The sequence below is a fragment of the Peromyscus maniculatus genome, chromosome 2, assembly GCF_049852395.1.
Source record: "Peromyscus maniculatus bairdii isolate BWxNUB_F1_BW_parent chromosome 2, HU_Pman_BW_mat_3.1, whole genome shotgun sequence".
NCBI lineage: Eukaryota > Metazoa > Chordata > Mammalia > Rodentia > Cricetidae > Peromyscus > Peromyscus maniculatus.
In genome coordinates this window covers 157,746,395-157,764,000 of record NC_134853.1, presented here as the reverse complement: position 1 = coordinate 157,764,000, position 17,606 = coordinate 157,746,395, and the positions used below count along the sequence as shown (strand labels likewise).

The 17,606-nt window shown below is 52.0% G+C and overlaps 1 protein-coding gene across 6 annotated transcripts in view; it reads right to left on the bottom strand.

The window, feature by feature from the left end:
* Tmco4 (transmembrane and coiled-coil domains 4) overlaps positions 1–17,606 on the bottom strand; it is an 83,190-nt gene that overhangs the window by 18,182 nt on the left and 47,402 nt on the right. For 5 of the 6 annotated variants that reach the window (XM_015999347.3, XM_076565530.1, XM_042272192.2 and 2 more), the window contains 4 exons: positions 16,959–17,078; positions 15,505–15,669; positions 14,251–14,387; positions 10,747–10,831 (listed from right to left, as the gene is read on the bottom strand). In XM_015999347.3, coding sequence (XP_015854833.2) covers positions 10,747–10,831; positions 14,251–14,387; positions 15,505–15,669; positions 16,959–17,078 — 507 coding nt within the window. Of the gene's footprint in view, positions 1–133; positions 1,070–10,746; positions 10,832–14,250; positions 14,388–15,504; positions 15,670–16,958; positions 17,079–17,606 lie in introns of those variants that run through there. The other variant, XM_076565533.1, reaches the window with a different exon arrangement.

The following is a 17,606-nucleotide window of genomic DNA, read 5'->3' as shown; positions in this document are numbered from 1 at the left end:
ATTTTACTAATCAGCCTAAGGTTTGGAGCGTTGAAGTGACTTGCCCAAGGTCACCCAGACAGAAATCAGCAGAGTCTGGACTTGAATTCGGGTCTCTACACCCAGTGCTCCTTTGTTCCTCTGATTCTCCCCTGTTGTCCTGCATCTCCAAGACACTTGGAAGGGTGACAAAATGAGTCTGTAGATGGGGAAGGGATGGGGAGCCCGCCGGGGTGGACAGAAGTGAGGGACCCCAGGGTCCAGCAGAAGCAGGCTTTTTAATTGCTTAGCAAATATGCCCCGAGGCAGGCTGGCTCAGTGTGGACCGCATGGACAGAGCCACCGGGCAGAGACAATATGTAGCGCCCTTAATTAATTCCCTTCAAGTCCCTCTAGAATGAAGAGGAGAATAAATGCATAAGTAAGCTGAAGCAGGAATTGATTTCTTGGTTCATAGGGCTTTTTTCCTGGCAGAGCCAGCTAGTATGAGTCAGTCTGAATTGAACTCCCTCTCCAACTGTCCAATTTTAAAAATCTTTTCAGAGCAAATACATTGAAAAAAAAAGAAGGAACGGTTCATTACGATCTGGGGCCCAGGGTCTCTCAGTGAGTGCTCCAATGGAGCCCCTACTTGGCAGCAGACATCATCACCTTTACCCCTGCCACCAGCTGGCATCATTTCCAAAGCAAATTGATGATGTCCTTGGCTGGTGAGACAGTCCTCTATTGTGGCGGGGGAGGGGGGCACTGTTTATCTCGGGTAATTCTGGCATTGCTCATATCCTGCTCACTTGGCAGGTGTGCTTCCTGTCTGGGTTTTGAGAGGGCAGCAGGGGTGGGGTGGGTATCCACACAATCCATGTGAACTGCTAGGCAGGCTAGAGTGGAGCATCTTGGTGAGGCAGGGTCACTGGGAGGCTTGGACAATGGCTCAATCAGCCGGCCCATGCATCCTGTGCACTGTGGTGTCCTTTAGGCTAAGGCGGCTCATGACTCTCTCCTCCAAAGGCCTTGGTTGTTTTCTTCTGTAGGAGGAGCTCACAGCATGCTTCATGGCTGTCTTCATATATCTCAGTCATAAGTCAGTTAGCTGGAAATACAGAGGCGGCAAAACGGTTGTTCTTGGAAGCTGGTTTTGGTGACGGTGGCTCTCTCCTAAGCCACGTGCTCAGTGTCTGAAGTGGTGGAAATGATGGTCTACACTCCAGGGTGCAGTGTGAAGAGATGTCATCCTCAACCAGGTGGCTTCCGAGAATGTGATGTGCAAGGCCGGGAGAGGGCACCCATTTCAAAGCGCCTGCTATGTGCCAGCGGCTGGGTCGGAGGACGGGCACCCCCACGGCTGACTCCCCTCCCCCACCTCAGATCCCAACCTATGTCTCTGGGAGGGCTTTTATCTCAATCCACCCAGCTCCGTGAGGGTGAGAATGTCTCTCTCATCTCTCCACAGCCTGGTACAGAACTTGGCACACAGTAAGCACTCCATAAATGAGCCAATGGAGTGGACTACCATTGTGGTCTGTGATCTGGGATGTGGCTGCCATAAAATCCTATGGTGAAGTCGGAGCTCCAGAGTTGGGGAAAGACCCTAGCGAGTCCACCTTCTCCATCTTCCTGTTTCTTAACGTGTGGGTACGTGTATGGTATATGTATGCTTGTGTGTGGAGGTCAGAGGTTAACCTCAGTGTCGCTCCTCAGGGACTGTCCACTTCGTTTTTACTTGAACTCGACACCTTGGCTAGACTGATTGGCCAGCAGACCCTAGGACTCCACCTCCACCTGCCTCTGCCTCCACAGCACCGGGATTACACACCACCATGGCCAATCGCTTCTTACATGGGTGCGGGGGATTCGAACTCACGTCCCTGTGCTTGTAGGGCAGGCACTTGACCCGCTGAGCCACCTCTCCAGTCCTGACTTCACTGTTGCTAAACCCCAGCTTGCATGTAGAAAACAGAGGCGGAATGACCCGTCTCATGGGTTGGGTGAGATGTGAGGAGAATGTGTATTAGAGTATAACCTGATGAAGGAGCAGAGGGTTGGGCCTTCCCGGGTGGGCTGTATCAGCCATTCCTGTTACACACTCATTCCCACCCTTAGTGCCCTACGTCTCCAGGCACCTCCACCAGCCCGTCCCCTCTGATTCCCTGCACAGTGGGCACAGACTAGAGCTGACCGCTATCAAAGCAGCTCTCGCTTTGGCTGGGATCTGCCTGGCCGCACTCCCAGGGTGAGGGGACCCAAGGCTGGGCAGTGGCTTTGGCTCTACCCCTTTGCTGCTGATACCCTGGGTGCTGCAGGAGAGCTGGAGGCTGGGCTTCTGAGCTCCTGGGACCACACACCGAGGCTCTGCCCTAAGGGCCTCAGGGCTTGCTTCATCTGGGTTTCCTAAGAAGGTTTCCCACACCTTCCAAGCTGGAAGGATTGTTCTGGGAGGGAGAGCTAGGGAAGGAAGTTCTCCTACTGCAGACAAAGAAAGTGCAGCTCAGATGTTCGAACACTTGGTCGTCAGGGAACAGAACTGTTTCAGAAGGATTAGAAGCATAGGGGGCGTGGCCTTGTTGGAGGAAGTGTGTCACTAGAGGGTGGGCTCTGAGGTTTCAAAAGCCCATGTCAGGCTCAGTGTCTGCACCCCTCTCTGCTGCCTGCAGATCAGGATGTAAAGCTCCAGCTCCATGCCTGCCTGCTTCCCACCATGATGATCATGGACTAACTCTCTGAAACTGTAAACAAAGCCCCAATTAAATGCTTTCTTTCATAAGAGTTGCCTTGGCCATGGTGTCTCCTCACAGCTATAGAACAGTAACTAAGACTTAGTAACTAAGGGCCCCGTATGGTCTTGGCCTACCCCTTAGCTGAGAATTCATCACAGAGGCCAGAATCCCACCGAGGCCTTCTGGCTGCTCGTTTCTAGTGTGGGTTCAGGAAACAGAGCCTGGTGAAGTGTGAGGCTGAGTGACTACAGCTAGCAGCACACCTGGAACCCACAGTGGAAAACTCTCTGTCGCTCTATAGCTTTAAGAGTGGGATGGCTCTTAAAGAGCTTTAAGAGAGATGGCTCAGCAGTTAAGAGCAGCCGCTCTTCAGAGGTCCTTGAGTTCAAGTCCCAGCACCCGCATGGCAGCTCACAACTGTAACTCCAGTTCCAGGGGATTTGACACCTTTCACACCAATGCACATAAAATAAATTAAAAAAAAAGAGTGGGGGACATTGGGTTGGAGAGGTGGCCCAGTGGTTAGAAGCTGCTCTTCCAGAGGACCTGGGTTCAATTCTCAGCACCCACATGGTGGCTCACAACTATTTCTAACGCTAGTCCCTGGGAATCCTACTTTCTCCTTTGGCCTCCCAGGGCACCAGGAGCTCAGGTGGGGCATAGATAAACATGTAGGCAAAATACTCACATACATAAAATAAATACAGTGAAAAAGAGTGGGCGATGTTGGGGTTGGGGGGGGCGGCTCAGTGGTGAAAGTGCTGTCCCTGCAAGTGAGGACTGGAGCTCAGATCTCCAGAGCCCATGAACATGTCAGGTGGGTCTGGCAGCCCTTAAAACAATTCCAGCTCCAGAAGGTGGAGGCAAAGGATCCCCAGAGTGAGCCACCTAAAGAGACCAGCCATATCCAAAAGCTCTGGGTGAACTGAGCCTCAATGAATAAGGTGAAAGAGTGTTTTGAGGATTCACATGAATGTGCACACATGTACATACATGCATGTGTATCCCACCTACATGTCAACATGAATACATATATGTACATAACACACATGAAAAATATAAAGTTAAAAAAAGAGAGAGTCGGGGATGTTTGTTACTACCCTATAACCTTGTCTATCCTGACTATGATGGCTTGCTAGGCATCAAGTTCAAATCACTCACAGCACACACCCTGATGGATTTATTCCAGGTACAGGGGCCACAGAAGTCGGTGAGACAGATCCCTATGCTCAAGGGGCTTCCAGGCGACGCTTATCTGAAATGAAGCTAACCTCGCTGAACCTGAAGGAAGGGCAGGTCAGGCTGGGAGAGGCCCTGTGAACTGTAGCTCAATCCTCAGAGTAGCAACACCCAAGGTCCACAGCATCACTTCCCAAGGGACGTTAGGCATGAAGACAATGGTCCACCCCCTCACCCCATGCACCTTGGGGAGAGGGGAGGAAGGATGAGCCAGCGTTGGGAGGGTGAAGGGGAGCCTGGAAGAGACTTACAGGTGACTCTGGGATTTATAACCACAGGTCATTATTGGCTCCCAGGGGACTCGAGAAAACAGTGTGTGGATTCTGATGCACTAGGGTGACCCTTCTCTTCACCCCTCAGATCACGGCAGCTTGTTTGCCATTAGGAGAGGCTCTCCTGTCTGCGATTAATTGGGTGCTAAATAACCAGGGCTGTCTGGAACCAGACAGCTGGAAAGAGCTGGTTGTGGAACAGGAGCCTGGGAAAGAGGGTAAGGAATGCATTCAAGATGGTGGCCGGCTGGGGATTGCTGCTCCATGGTCAGTAACCCAGGCTGGCGAACAGGCAGGCATGGTGAGAGGAAGAAACAGGACCTGCCGTCCCTGACCCTCATGGTGGCTAAGTTTCCTCCAGTGAGGATTACAGGTGAGGCCACCTACATGCCAGCTCATGTCTACTGGACTCTGGAAAATTCCAGCACATTCTACACATCTATTTACTTGTTGTGTGTGTGGTTGTGTGTGCCTAGGTGCACATGTGGAGGTCAGAGGACCACTTGCAGAATGGTTCTCCCCTGCCACGTGTGGGTCCTGGGAACTGAACTCATGTACCATTCTCTGCTGAACCATTTCACCAGACCTCCAGCATGTTCTAAACACTCAAAGTCTCTCCGGCCTCTGTTATGGACCCGCATCTCTGTGCCGTGTCACCGCTAAGGTGGAGGTGGGAAGACAAACCACTCCCTTCCATTCTCACGGTCCTTCCTTCTCACCTTCCATGACTGGGTTCCGGGGAGTGAACTCAGCTCTTGGTGACAGACACCCTACCCACTGAGATATCCTACCAGCCCTGAGCCCGGGCGGCTCTGAGGTACACTCCTAGGTCACAGTCACTCACGGGCCTGTAGGACAGGTGTGCGAAGGAGCAAGTGCAGGGAAGGGACACCTGGGGACAGTGGACAGCAGCCAGGAGTGCAGTCAGCACTGGGGTGGATGTCACACGGCCAGGCTGCCTGCCCTGCCACCTGCTGGCCTGTGATCGGGCTCCCCAGTAAGCTCAGGTCCTTCAGTGACCTCATCTGTGGAACAGCCGCGCTAATCAGAGTTCTCTCACAGGGCTGCTGATTACACGAGCTACTGTATGTTGAGAGTTCAGCACTTCTAGGTGCAGGAGAATAGTTAATGTCAATGTGATTACTGCTACTGTTGAAGGAGAACGTTCCAGACGGAGCGAGGCCTGCACTGGGGGGGGGGGGGTTTGTCAGAAGCAGAGATGGGGGCGCACTGAGAGGGAACACGGGTTGGCTGGGTGTGTGAGTGTGGATGCAGCTCCACAGAGCGGGCAGATGCCGGAAGGGAGGTCAGCTGTGGGCCTCGGGTGTCCCTGAGAAGTCTGTGCCTTGTGTAGAGAAGAGGGTCTCTGTAGACCCCTGGAATCTGCAGAGTTGCTGTGTGTGTCCGGTGTGGGATCGAGCACGCGTGGGTGGGCTACAGGTGGCCCAGTGCCCACCCCTTCAGCAACTCACTGGTGGGATTGACTCAACGGCTCATTTGTGCCAGGATTTAGAGACTTCAGCCTTCCCTAGCCTCCAACCAGTCAGCCCCAGCTCTACCTTGCATCCCGGCATGCCAGCACCCCTACCCGCCCCGCCCCCGGCCACCCCACAGCAGGCTTCTTGTGTAGGCTGTGGAAACCCCAGGCATACTACTTCCAGATGCGCTCTGGAACTCCACCTGTGTCTGTGTTGGTGATTTCCCTAGAGGACCTCTCTGCCAGCCCCTCTACACGATGCCTGCCACGGTTTGGGGTCTGGGTCCTCTCTATACAACGCTGATGAAGAATGGTACCGGCTCTATACTTAGATCCTTGTGGACGGCCTTTTCGCAGTTTCTCATCTGTGAAGCAGGGAGAGAGCCCCTACACGCACCTCCTCGCGCTGCTGCTGTGTACTGGGGGCTGAGAAACGAGGAAATACTTGCCCCAGCTCAGAGCATGGCTGTTGCCGGGCCACACCAACTCACATGCAGGTGACCTTGCTTGCTTCCCTCGCCCCACATCAAGCTCCTGTCTGTGCTAAATACCCTGACATGCCAGGCAGTGGGGTGACAGGCCCTGCCCATCTGGAGTTCTTGTCCACTGTGGGGCTGGAAAGGGGACCCTTTGAAGTTCAAGGACCCAGGGAATTGGGTGTCCCCTCATCCACACAGCACCCCCTCCCTTCTTGTGCCCTGTACGATCTTACGTTAGAGCTTACAGACAGAAATCAGTCTTTGCTGAGCGCACGCATCGGAGCCAGCTGCTTCCACATCTGGGATCTCATTTTAATCCCTTAGCCACCCTTTGGGGTAAGTATGCAAAGTCTCATATTTAGGTGAAGACTGAGGCATGGAGAGGTGAGGTAAGAGGCGCCTAGCGACAAAGCCAAGTGTGCTTCGTGTTCTTACCCGCAGGCCAGGAAAGGTGCAAGAGACCCAGAGAGGAAGTTGCTTTGGGAGCCATTACCAAAGGCTGTGTGCAGGCACACCCAAGGGCCATGCTGCTCTAGTCAACCCCTGAGAAGCCAACTGCCCTTATCTCTTTCTTCTCTCTCCAGCTTCCAGACTCAACACAGGGGAGGCAGCTGCTAGGCAGTCTCATTCCCAGTGACCATGTAGAGTGGTAATGGGACTCATCACGCCCAGCAGGGGAACTGAAGCCTGGCTTGCATTCGACCAGTGGTTCTCAACCTGTGGGTCTTGACCCCACGGGGGGGGGGTAGAACAATCCTTTCACAGGGGTCGCATATCAGACATCTTTCATATCAGATATTCACTTTATGATTCCTAACAGCAGCAACATTATAGTTACGGAGTAGCAACGGAAGTAATTTTATGGTTGGGGGTCACCACAACATGAGGAGCTGTATTAAAGGGGTGTAGGATCAGGAAGGTTGAGAACCACTGCATTAGATGGATGGTGGTAGTGTGTAATTTATAGCATCTGGAGGCAGGGGCTAGCTTTTTTTTCCTCCATGAAGAACTGCTTCTACCGATAAGAGCATGCCACTCTAAGTGAGGAGCCAGGTGCACGGTTTGCACATGGGGTCGGGAAAGGGCAGAAGAGATGACAGCGTTCCAAAGGCCTCCCGGGGGAACAGCCTCCGAGAGCAGCGAGGAACCAGCGACAACAGACAGATGCACAGGTGAGGCCACGGGGCTGTCCAGGGGTTCCGACTGTGACCCGCTGCAGGAGGGGTGCAGTGGAGGTGGAGACCTCATTAGGCTGACAGGGGATCATGGGAAGAGGTCCAGCTTTGCCGTCACAAGCCCCAGCGTTTGGAGAGGGGATTTTTATAGGAGTCTCTAACAACAGACAGGCTGTTGGGGTCTGGGATACAAGAAAAGGGTGTCTGCCTGTTTGCCTGGTGTTGGTACTCCAGGGAGCTACCAAAATCAGAGTTCATCCCAGGTGGCCGCTGTCCCTGCAACCTTCCAAATGAATACACACAGACATGACCTAAATCTAGCTAGCTGCAGGCAGCAAGGCCCACTGACTTCACAGCCAGAACACAGCCTGTGTCAGATCAATCAAACCACAGCCAGCCATTATTAGCTCCTGAGTATATTTGTGTTGCAACCCTCTGAGGCTAGGGGTGCCTTGTTATGTAGTGCCGCTGTAACCATAGCTGGCTGATACACCTTCTTGTCTCTTTAGAGCATGTATGTTGTTTTTTAAAGATTTATTTATTTATTATATATACATTATTCTATCTGCATGTTTGCCTGCACACCAGAAGAGGGCACCAGATCTCATTAGGTGGTTGTGAGCCACCATGTGGTTGCTGGGGATTGAACTCAGGACCTCTGGAAGAACAGTCAGTGCTCTTAACCGCTGAGCCATCTCTCCAGCCCATAGAGCATGCATATTTTTATATAGAAGATTTCACCACTTGAGAAGTTTGCCCCCGCTTTTTCCTAAGACAGATAAGCAGTGCAGTGACCATTTGTATAAAGTAGCACCACGGAACACAGCAGTTTGAAGCTGTTGGGACTCAGAAAAGTCGTAGGGGGTGGCAAAGAGCTGAGGAAAGGGAGGCACTGTGGCTCTCTCGGGGTTCATCCAGTAGTCCAGAGCATCATAGGTTAGTTACCTGAGGCAGGTGGATTGACTTGCTATACATCAATATCATCTATCTATCTATCATCTATCTATCTAACATCTATTCATCCATCCACCCACCCATCCACCCACCCACCCACCCATCCATCCATCCATCCATCCATCCATCCGTGGTACTTAAGAGAGGGAAGAATGTGTACAGAAAGACATGTCCAACATCTTCCATCTTTACTCATTTTCACCCCTGCTTTCTTGCTGGTTCTTGCCTGACCTCTGACCTCAGCTTGGATTTTCCTGGTGAGCATACCCCAGAGCTGGCTGCCAGGCCCTTTTGTATGGTGGTTGCAGGTAATCCAGAACTACTTGAAACAGGACCACGGTGTCTTCCCATTGCTTGCACTGACTAGATACAAGCAGGGGAAGAAGGCTGCCACAAGCTCAAGGAGACTGGAGGTGGGTGGGGTAGGGGCCCAGGTGTGGACCTTCTGTGGCCAGTGCCAAGGGTGGTATGTCCACGTTGTCTGTAACCAGGAAAACAGCCCCTACTGTCAGTCTGATGGTGGGGGACATTTTGTCCCCCACTGTCAGTCTGATGGTGGGGGACATTTTGTCCACAAAGAGCAAGAATGGGCCGACCACACTCTTGAGCTCTGGACTTTTCCAGGGCCTTTTGGTAATACCAGTGCTGAAATGGATCCTGGCCTCTCCAGGTCTAGCTGATGGCAGACCTTGGCTCTTGCTGGTTGGGGAGCAATTGTGTCATATTCTTAGGCTGGCCAAGGAGAGGGGTAGCTCTGGGTAAGCAGAAACTGATGGGTTCCCATGCCATCCCTGCACTGGCTGGTTTAAAGATTGGCAAAAACACTGTGTGGGTACCCCACTTGCTCTTCAGAACAAGGGGTAGGGCCCCCAGTTCTGTAACTGGGGGAAAGGAAGCTCAAAGCAATGCTCAGTGAGGTCTTGGGAACAGTGGCTGCCACTCCGAGCTGCTCGTTGCCTATCTGCCTCGCTGTGCGTGCGTGCATGCTGGAGCTCTCTTCCAGATCTTTCTCTTGTCTTCAGTGTCTTGAGTCTATAAGTGCCACCAGGAGGTGGGGGAGCAGGGAAGCCTGTGTCCCAGCAAGAACGGCATACCCAGAGTGCTCTGCAGCTCGCCCTCCCAACAGCTTCTTCCCCCACAGCTTCTGTAGATGGATTTGAGCAGAGCTGCCTTGGTATTGTGTCCTGCAGCTCTCCCCTGCCAGTGGCAGCCCCCCCTGCCTCCCCCTGCAGCTCTCCCCTGCCAGTGGCAGCCTCCCCTGCCTCCCCCTGCAGCTCTCCCCTGCCAGTGCCCCCCCCCCCCCAAAGCTCTCACCCACCAGTGGCAGGCCCCTCAGACCTTTTGTTGCTTTAGTACATTACTGATACAGGGGCCTTACACACTCCCCAGGGGATCTATGATAGGCTGAATGTGGCCTCCTAGAAGAGTTGTTCAGCTAGAATTTGTGAATAAAGTCTTTCTGGGAAAAGGGTCTACACAGGTGTAATTAAAGATCTTGTAATTGTCCAGGGTCAGAGTGGCCCTTGTTAGGATTCTGTACATGCACAGCTCGGGGTCTTGTCTGGCGCCTTACATCATCAATGGGCGACTGCGTCCCTACTTTAAAAAGCCACACACAGATCCCCACGCTCTTTCTCTGTGCTCCTCTTTCTGTTTCCTCTCTGCTCCTGCCATCTTTCTGTCTCTCCAGGCCTGGTTTCTTTCTAATAAAGCTCTTTCTAACGCTGATAACCATGGCCTATGACTCTTCTGCTGACCAACCAGCCCTGTTCATCCTTTCAGCCCTAAAGCCAATGACTCTGTTCTTGGAAGAAGAGGAACAAGAAGTGGTTCTATGGAAGGTGGACACAGAGACTGGAACGAAGTACTTACAGTGTAAGGACCACCAAAGGATGCCAGGATCCACCAAAGATGGCCAAGTGCAGCGAAGGCATGCCAAAGGCCACCAAAGACGGCCAAGAACCACTAAGGGATACCGATGGCGACCAAGCACCACTAAGGAATGCCAAGGTCCATTAAGAGGGGGCAAGCACCATTAAGGACTAACAAAGGATGCCATGGACTTCGGTGAACAGTTAACAATAGCCAAGGACCACCAAGGACAGCCAAGGACTGCTGAGAGATGCCAAGCCACTAGAAGCTGAAAGAGATAATGGATGCTCCTCCTTCATGGGCTTCATGGTAAGTGTGGTCCTGCAGACCCTTGACTTTGTCCTCCTCACTGTCACTCCCACACAAGAACATGCATCAGAGCGCAAGGACCACTGTCATCATGATGGGACGGTCTGGCATTCATGTACAGAACTAAGCCTCTTTCCATTTAAAGACCATTCATTTTCGCTGTTATTTTAAGGACTGGGAATGTACTTTGCAAAACTGACAACCCCAGGCCCAGAACCAGTGTCCTGGGGGACCACCTTGAGAAGGATGTTTGTTTGTGACAATGAGTGGACTTACCTTGCTCCTGAGCCATCTCTTGCAGACAGAAGTAGATGACTCTGGCTCCCAGGCTGAACCCAATCAAGGTGACAGGTCTCCGGCCCTGAGGGAAAACAGGACACAGGTGTCTAGAGAGGTTACAGCAAGTTTCAACATATCAGTCCTCGCAGGGACTGCACACCCCTCTGCTGTTGCTTGTGTGCACAACATTGTGGTTCCCACTCTGAAGTATTCATCAGCGGTGTCAGGGCCCTTGCATAGGCAGGAGTTGGCAGCTCTGGGGTTGGTTTCCTCTAGAGCAGGCGGCCGCTGGCCAGGCTAATTCCCTTTCATCTTAAACCATTATCAGCCATGGTTCTTCTTCCCAGAGAGACAGAATGAGTCCATAACATGGACCCCCTCCCTTAGACTCATCTGCCTACAGCAAAAGACTGGAGCGATGTGGGGTCCCTCTGGGGATGGAGAGACTGGACACAAGGTGCAATGTGATGAGGAAAAAGTAGAAAGGTATGGGAGGGAACTTCATTTTCTGGATAGGAAACGACAGGATGCTGACTGGGGAGCCTGGAGAAAAGGTGAGGCATTATGGGAAAAACGAAATTGGAAAATAGGAAATTAGAAAATAGGAAATTGGGGAACAGAGTCCAGCTCTACCCAGGAGGTGCAGGAAAAGGCACTCAGAGCTGCTGATTATCTTAGTGTCCTCTCTCTTTCTGTCCTGAGTCTTTCTAGGCGCACAGCCAGAGAGGAAGCTTTTGGAAGTCCTTTGTGGCTAAGGGTGTCCCAGGGTGAGAGTCCTGGCCAGGGGACTGAAGACCAGGGACAGCTATGACTTCTAGGAATGCCTTTCATTTCTATGTTCCAACTTCTGAAATTCTGGAATGTGCACACAATGTTGGGGGATGCCCTCAGGCACAGAGAGAAGTCAGTGCTTGGTATAAGAGGTCACATGACTGAAGGAGCCCAGGCTCCCAGGAGACAGTGTGGTGGTTTGAATGAGAACAGCCCCCATAGGCTCATATATTTAAATGCTTGGCCCCCAGTTGGTGCAACTGTTTGGGAAGGATTAGGAGTTGTGGCCCTGTTGGAAGGAAGTATGTCACTGGGGGTGGACTTAGAGGTTTAAAACCATTCCCAGTTAGCTTTCTTTGCCTCCTGCTTGTAGACTGAGATGTGAGCCTTCAGCGTCTGCTTCAGCGCCATGCCTGCCTGCCTGCCTGCCTAACTCTCTGGAACCGTGAGCTTCAAACTGAACTCTTTCTTTTATGTTTCCTTAGTCACAGTGTCTTGTCACAGCAATAGAAAAGTAACTGAGACAGAGTAATGGCTCCTGCTGAGGTGTGCACAACCTAGGTCCCAGAACCTGTGAATGTCACTTAATGTCTGGGACAGGGACTATGGAGGTTTGAATAGGTACGGCCCCCATAGACTCATGTGTTTGACTTCTTGGTCCATAGGGAGTGGCACTATTAGGAGGTGTGGCCTTGTTGGAAGAAGTGTGTCACTGTGAGGTGGGCTTTAAGGTCTCATATGCTCAAGCTACACCCAGTGTGGCTCACAGTTTCCTCCTGCCTGCAGATCAAGATGTAGAACTCTCAGCTACTCTCCCACACCACCTGCCTGCACACCACCATGCTTCTTGCCATGATGACAATGGACTAAACTTCCAAAACTGTAAGCCAGCCCCAATTAAATGTTTTTCTTTAGAAGAGTTGCCGTGGTCATGGTGTCTCTTCACAGCCATAGAAACCCTAACTAAGACAGGGACTTTGTAGATGTGATCTAGTCAAGAATCTTAGCTGGGTAAAGTGGCTCATGCCTGTGACAGGCAGCTGAGGCTACATGACTGCTAGGAATTTGAGGCCAGCCTGGGCTACGCTGTGAGTTCTTGTGTAGCCTGGGTTACAGAGTGAGGCACTATCTCAACCAAAACAAAACAAATAAATAAAGAGGAGCGCAGGAACCAGAGAGACGCAGGAGCCAGAGGGACGCAGGAGCCGGAGGGGCGCAGGAGCCGGAGGGGCGCAGGAGCCGGAGGGGCGCAGGAACCAGAGGGGCACAGGAACCAGAGGGACGCAGGAGCCATGCAGAAGGGAGGAGGAGCAGAGAGGAAGAAGCCTGTGGATGCTCCAGACACTGCTGGCTTTGAAGATGAAGGAGGGTGCCCAGCAGAGGAGGACAGAGGCCTCTGGGAGCCCGAGAAAGCTAGGAAATGGATGCTTCCTTGCAGTCTCCAGAAGGAAGGCAGTCTATGGAGGCATAACGGAGTCCGCTCTCCACACCGTGAGGAGAGTATGCTCGTGCGAGAGGTGGAGATGCCGACAGCCTTCACCTTCCTTGGTTGTTGACACCTAGAATGCCCCATGGCAGATGATAAAGTTCTACCTTGTTTAGCCAATGCTGCTTCGGTCTTTGCCAAAGGGCTACTCTGGTTTGGGAGAGAACGATACAGGAATTGGCTGGAGTTAGCAGTTTCCCAGGCAACATCTCCATGTTGGCAGAAACTTCCGGGTCTCTCAGTATCTACTCTCCCCTTTGTCCGAAGTCATTGAGTTTCAGCTAGCTGCATGCTTGTTCAGAATAAAGCCTAAATTTCCTGGCTTTGGGGGCAGTGAAGTGTGATCACGTGACCAGTCTCTGGCCAAGGGGCAGACACGGAGAGACTGTATGGCAGGCACCTGTCTTGCTCTTCAGTTCTTCCTTTCTCCTGCCTCCTGGATCTCAGATACTGTCACTTTGGGGCAGGAAGTCAAGGCCATACCCAGGGCAACAATGGTGTGGCCTTGACTTCCTGTCAAGGCAAGAGGCCTCTCTCTATGGCACACACCATCAGAGTGCATGACGCTTGCTCTAGGCTTCTCCAGCGAAAATAAACTTCCACCTTGAGTGTGTGTGTGTGTGTGTGTGTGTGTGTGTGTGTGCAAGCCAGAGGTCAACACCAAGTGTTGTTCCAACACTGAGTGTTGTTCCTCAGGAGCTGCCTACCTTGTTATGAGGCAGGGTCTCTCACTGGCAGGGGATGTTCTGATTTAGCTAGCCTTGGTGAGCAGCGGGTCCACAGAGCCACTTGTTTCTACCTCCCCGGTGACGGGATTAAAGGTGTGTACCACCACATCTGGTGTGTTGTGTTCTGTTTTTAACTGTAAGTTCTGGGGGGAATGTACTTTATTGAATCTCTCTGGCCCTGGATCTAAATTTTATTTTAAGGCTATTTTTTTAAAAAGACTTATTTTTATTTTATTTATATTTATATATTATTATTTATTTATATGTGTATGTATGCCATGTATGTGCAGGTGCCCAAGATTTCCTGGAGCTGCACTTACAGGTGGTTTTGAGTATCCTAGGATACTTTCCTGATTTGAACTTGAGTGGCGGCAAAGATGACTTTCTCTCCCAAAGCTGCTGGGCTGCTTCCAACCGACTTACTGTTGGGGCTCCCATCAGGCTACATGGTGTACGCATCGGTATACAAGCTTCCCCTGCCTGCCTCCCCACCCCACCTCCACCATTCCGGGGTACCTGCTGCCTTGAGAGGAGGATGTGAGCCAGGTGCTTGCCAACCTCTGCGGACCGGTGAAGACACACCCCCCAGGGGTTGTCGATGACGTTGGCGACACTGAGGAGGGAAGCCGGCCAGGTCAGGGCAGCCACGATACCTGGGGAGGTGGGAGCCCAGAGATGAAGCAGGGGGGAGCCTTGCTGGGGTAGTGTGGCTGATGGATGCTCTAGTGAATGTGCATGGAGTCTGTATAGCCAGGAATCCGAAAGGTTTCCTAGTGTCAGACTCCGACCAGCAAAGGGGGAAACTTGAAACAATCATTTCTGATATACAAACTACATCTCTTGCCTGAGCCCGCGTCATTGTGAGATTCCAAAGACAGCCCCATCTACTCACACCATCCAGTACCCTAGATCCACCATCCTGCCCAGCTCACGTGACTTATGTAGGCCAAAGAGACAGCAGCTGTGAGGTTTGAGCTAGCCTTGGGTATGGGACCGCCTCTGCTGCATTTCTCCCATTGGTATGGGCTAGCTTGGTTATCTTCAAGAGACGAGACAGAATGAAGCTGTTTAAGTTTTCTCTGAAAAGCTGGTCCTGAGTCTGGGGACAGTTGGCTGACCCACAGATCGAGGAACAGGCCCAGATGAGACGAACCAACTCTAGTCCTGCCTCTCCTGAACTGTTAGTATAAAGAATTATTATGCTATGAGTTCGGGGAGGGGGGGTCTTGTTATGCAGCGATAGCCAATGCACACATTATGCAATTGGCTGTGGCCTTGTCTCTTGGCACAAAAATCCCAGACTTTTCACAAAGGAAGCTGAGGCAGTGGGGGTTGCCAAGTTTAAAGTCTGCCTGGGCTGCTCAGGGTGTTCAAGGTCAGCCTGGACAAATTTAATGAACCCCTGCCTTGAGATAAAAAGTAAAAACAAACTTGGGGGAGGGGAAGAATATGATCAACATATATTTAATATTAGGAACTGCTTTAAATAACAATAAAAATATCCTAGTTTCAGACTGAGATTGCTGCAGCCACTTGTCTCCAAATGCACAATAAAACTGTGATTTCTCTCTCTCCACTCAAAATAAAAACAAACAAGATAAGCACAGTGCTGGAGAGCCAATTGGTGGAAGGCTTGATTGGCATGCATGAGGCTTTGGTTTGATCTGCACCCTTTGTCTCTAGCACGGTGCCAGGCTCCCTTGGGTCATCAGCATTCGAGGATTTGGTGCCACTGTGTCATACCCTGGCTGAGGAGGGAGGGGTGCTTACCAGAGAGCACGGTGTACTTGAGAGCCTCCTGGGCCACCATGTTCGCGAGGCCACTGAGGATGGTCTCCAGGGCATTGCCCAGCTCCATCAGGTACTTAGCTTCCCAGGCCAGACAGTACTGTTCCTGGCTTCGGGCTAGGGCCGTCCATGGGGCGCTGAATGTGCCTGTAGAGAACACAGATAGTATAGGCAGCATCCTCTATTGGCTGTGGCAGAGCCACACTGAATCAGACAGATGGCGACAGGGGCCTCTTCCTCCTAAGGGTTTGCCCTGCCATCAGTCAGATTCAGTCAAGAGGACAGATGAGTGTACTGGTGCCCTACAAGTCTGCACAGAGACGGCTTCCAATCTCCTGTCTCCATTAAGAGCTAGGTGACCTTGGGAACATCACTATCTGACCTTGAACCTCACTTTGCTCATCTGTGAATCAGGAAGATGCCAGGTAAGCGTTTGAATTACTCCAAGGTCAAGGATTCCTTCCCCTCACCCAGGAGGCATTCCAACAACAATCCACCAGCACACGGGGGGACTAGCATGGAGGCCCCGCGAGTTGGCAGCACCCAGACTCCAGAAACACGAGCTGGGAATAACACGGAAGTTGGGAGGTCTGGAGTAGGAAGAGGCAGGACCACTCCATTGTTCTTAGCCTCCAAGTCCTCACCTAGAACATGGAAATGGGAAATGACTCTGAATGAGGACCAGGAGACAGCATGACCACAGAGACCAACACTCACCATGACCCCTGCTCCATCCTCCCCTCCCTATGGCTCTCTGTCTTCAGAGCCCAGCAGGGCACCTGATCTGGTCCCACCTGTTTCTGCCTGTGCCAGGATACACACCTGCTCCAGACCCTGGTACAGGCACTTAAATAGCACCCCCTACCCCGACCCCTGCTTTGAATCAGTTCCTTACTTTTCTTCCTCTGGTCCTTGGGGTTCCAGCCCCACGTCTCTTCCATGGCCCTTCTGACATAGCATAGACAGTTGTCCTCCCCCAGCCCCCAAGTTCCTGTCACTTGGTCTCTCTGCTAGATTGTGCATCCCGCAGGAGCACAGGAAATGGCTGTGTTGCCCTCCATTGACTATCGAGGGCTTGGCTTGCTGTGGGGGCGCATGGTAAGCCTGATATTTTATAAATACGGTTTGGTGACTGAATGATGGTGCGTCTAACGGATGATAGCTGGATGGAGGAGGGTGGACAGTCTATTGTTATTGCTGGCTGGCTGAATGAACGGCTGGATGGATGGCTGAATTCTTATCTGGATAATGGATAGTTGGGTGCACAGGTGGAGGGATAGAAGATGGTTTTCTCCCCTCTCTGGATCTGTTTTCTGCTCTGTGAAATGAGCCTCCCACGCCCACCCCTTAGAGGCACAGAGAAAGAACTAGGCCAGGGTCTGACCAACAGCCACAGACGTGGTTCTATGAGAGTCCCTCTCCGCCCCGGTCCTCACGGTATCTGCCGGACCCGAGCCAGCCAGTGATGGCAATGGTGATGTGCAGCTGCCTGCCTTCTGTCAGAGGCAGGAACATGAACTCCTCAATGGCCCCGACTCGCTTCTTCATCTTGTAGCCTAAGGACATAGAAATGAGCAACTGTGGTCACGTATTCACACAGCAAACACTGCCTATGTTCTCTGCTCCTGGACAAATGCATTTCATCCATGAACTCTTTAAGACAGGAACCACTAGTGTCCTGATTAGAGGATAGCAGGACACTGCCCAAGGCCACCAGAGCCACAGACTAGAGTCTGAACCATCGCTGTGTTCCAAGTTTCCTGCTGGGACTTAACTCACAGAGGTGCTGCTGACTGCGATTCTTGGCAATGTTCCACATGTCTGAGTGTGACTGGGGGCCACGGGCATGGGCAAGGCTGGAGGGCTGAGGCAAGGACATGAGGAAGCTTCATGCCTCCAAGGGACGGTGCCTGGCTACTTCCTGGTTGATGGTAACAGACTCAGCTGGACTCTTTTTCAGCAAGTACTCACAAGGTGCCCATGGGACAAATGAGTTTGTCAGACTTTGTCCTGCCCCTGGCTGTGCTGAACAAATAAGTCCAGCAACTTCTGAGGTCTGCTGAAAGTCTCACTTGGCGGGACTC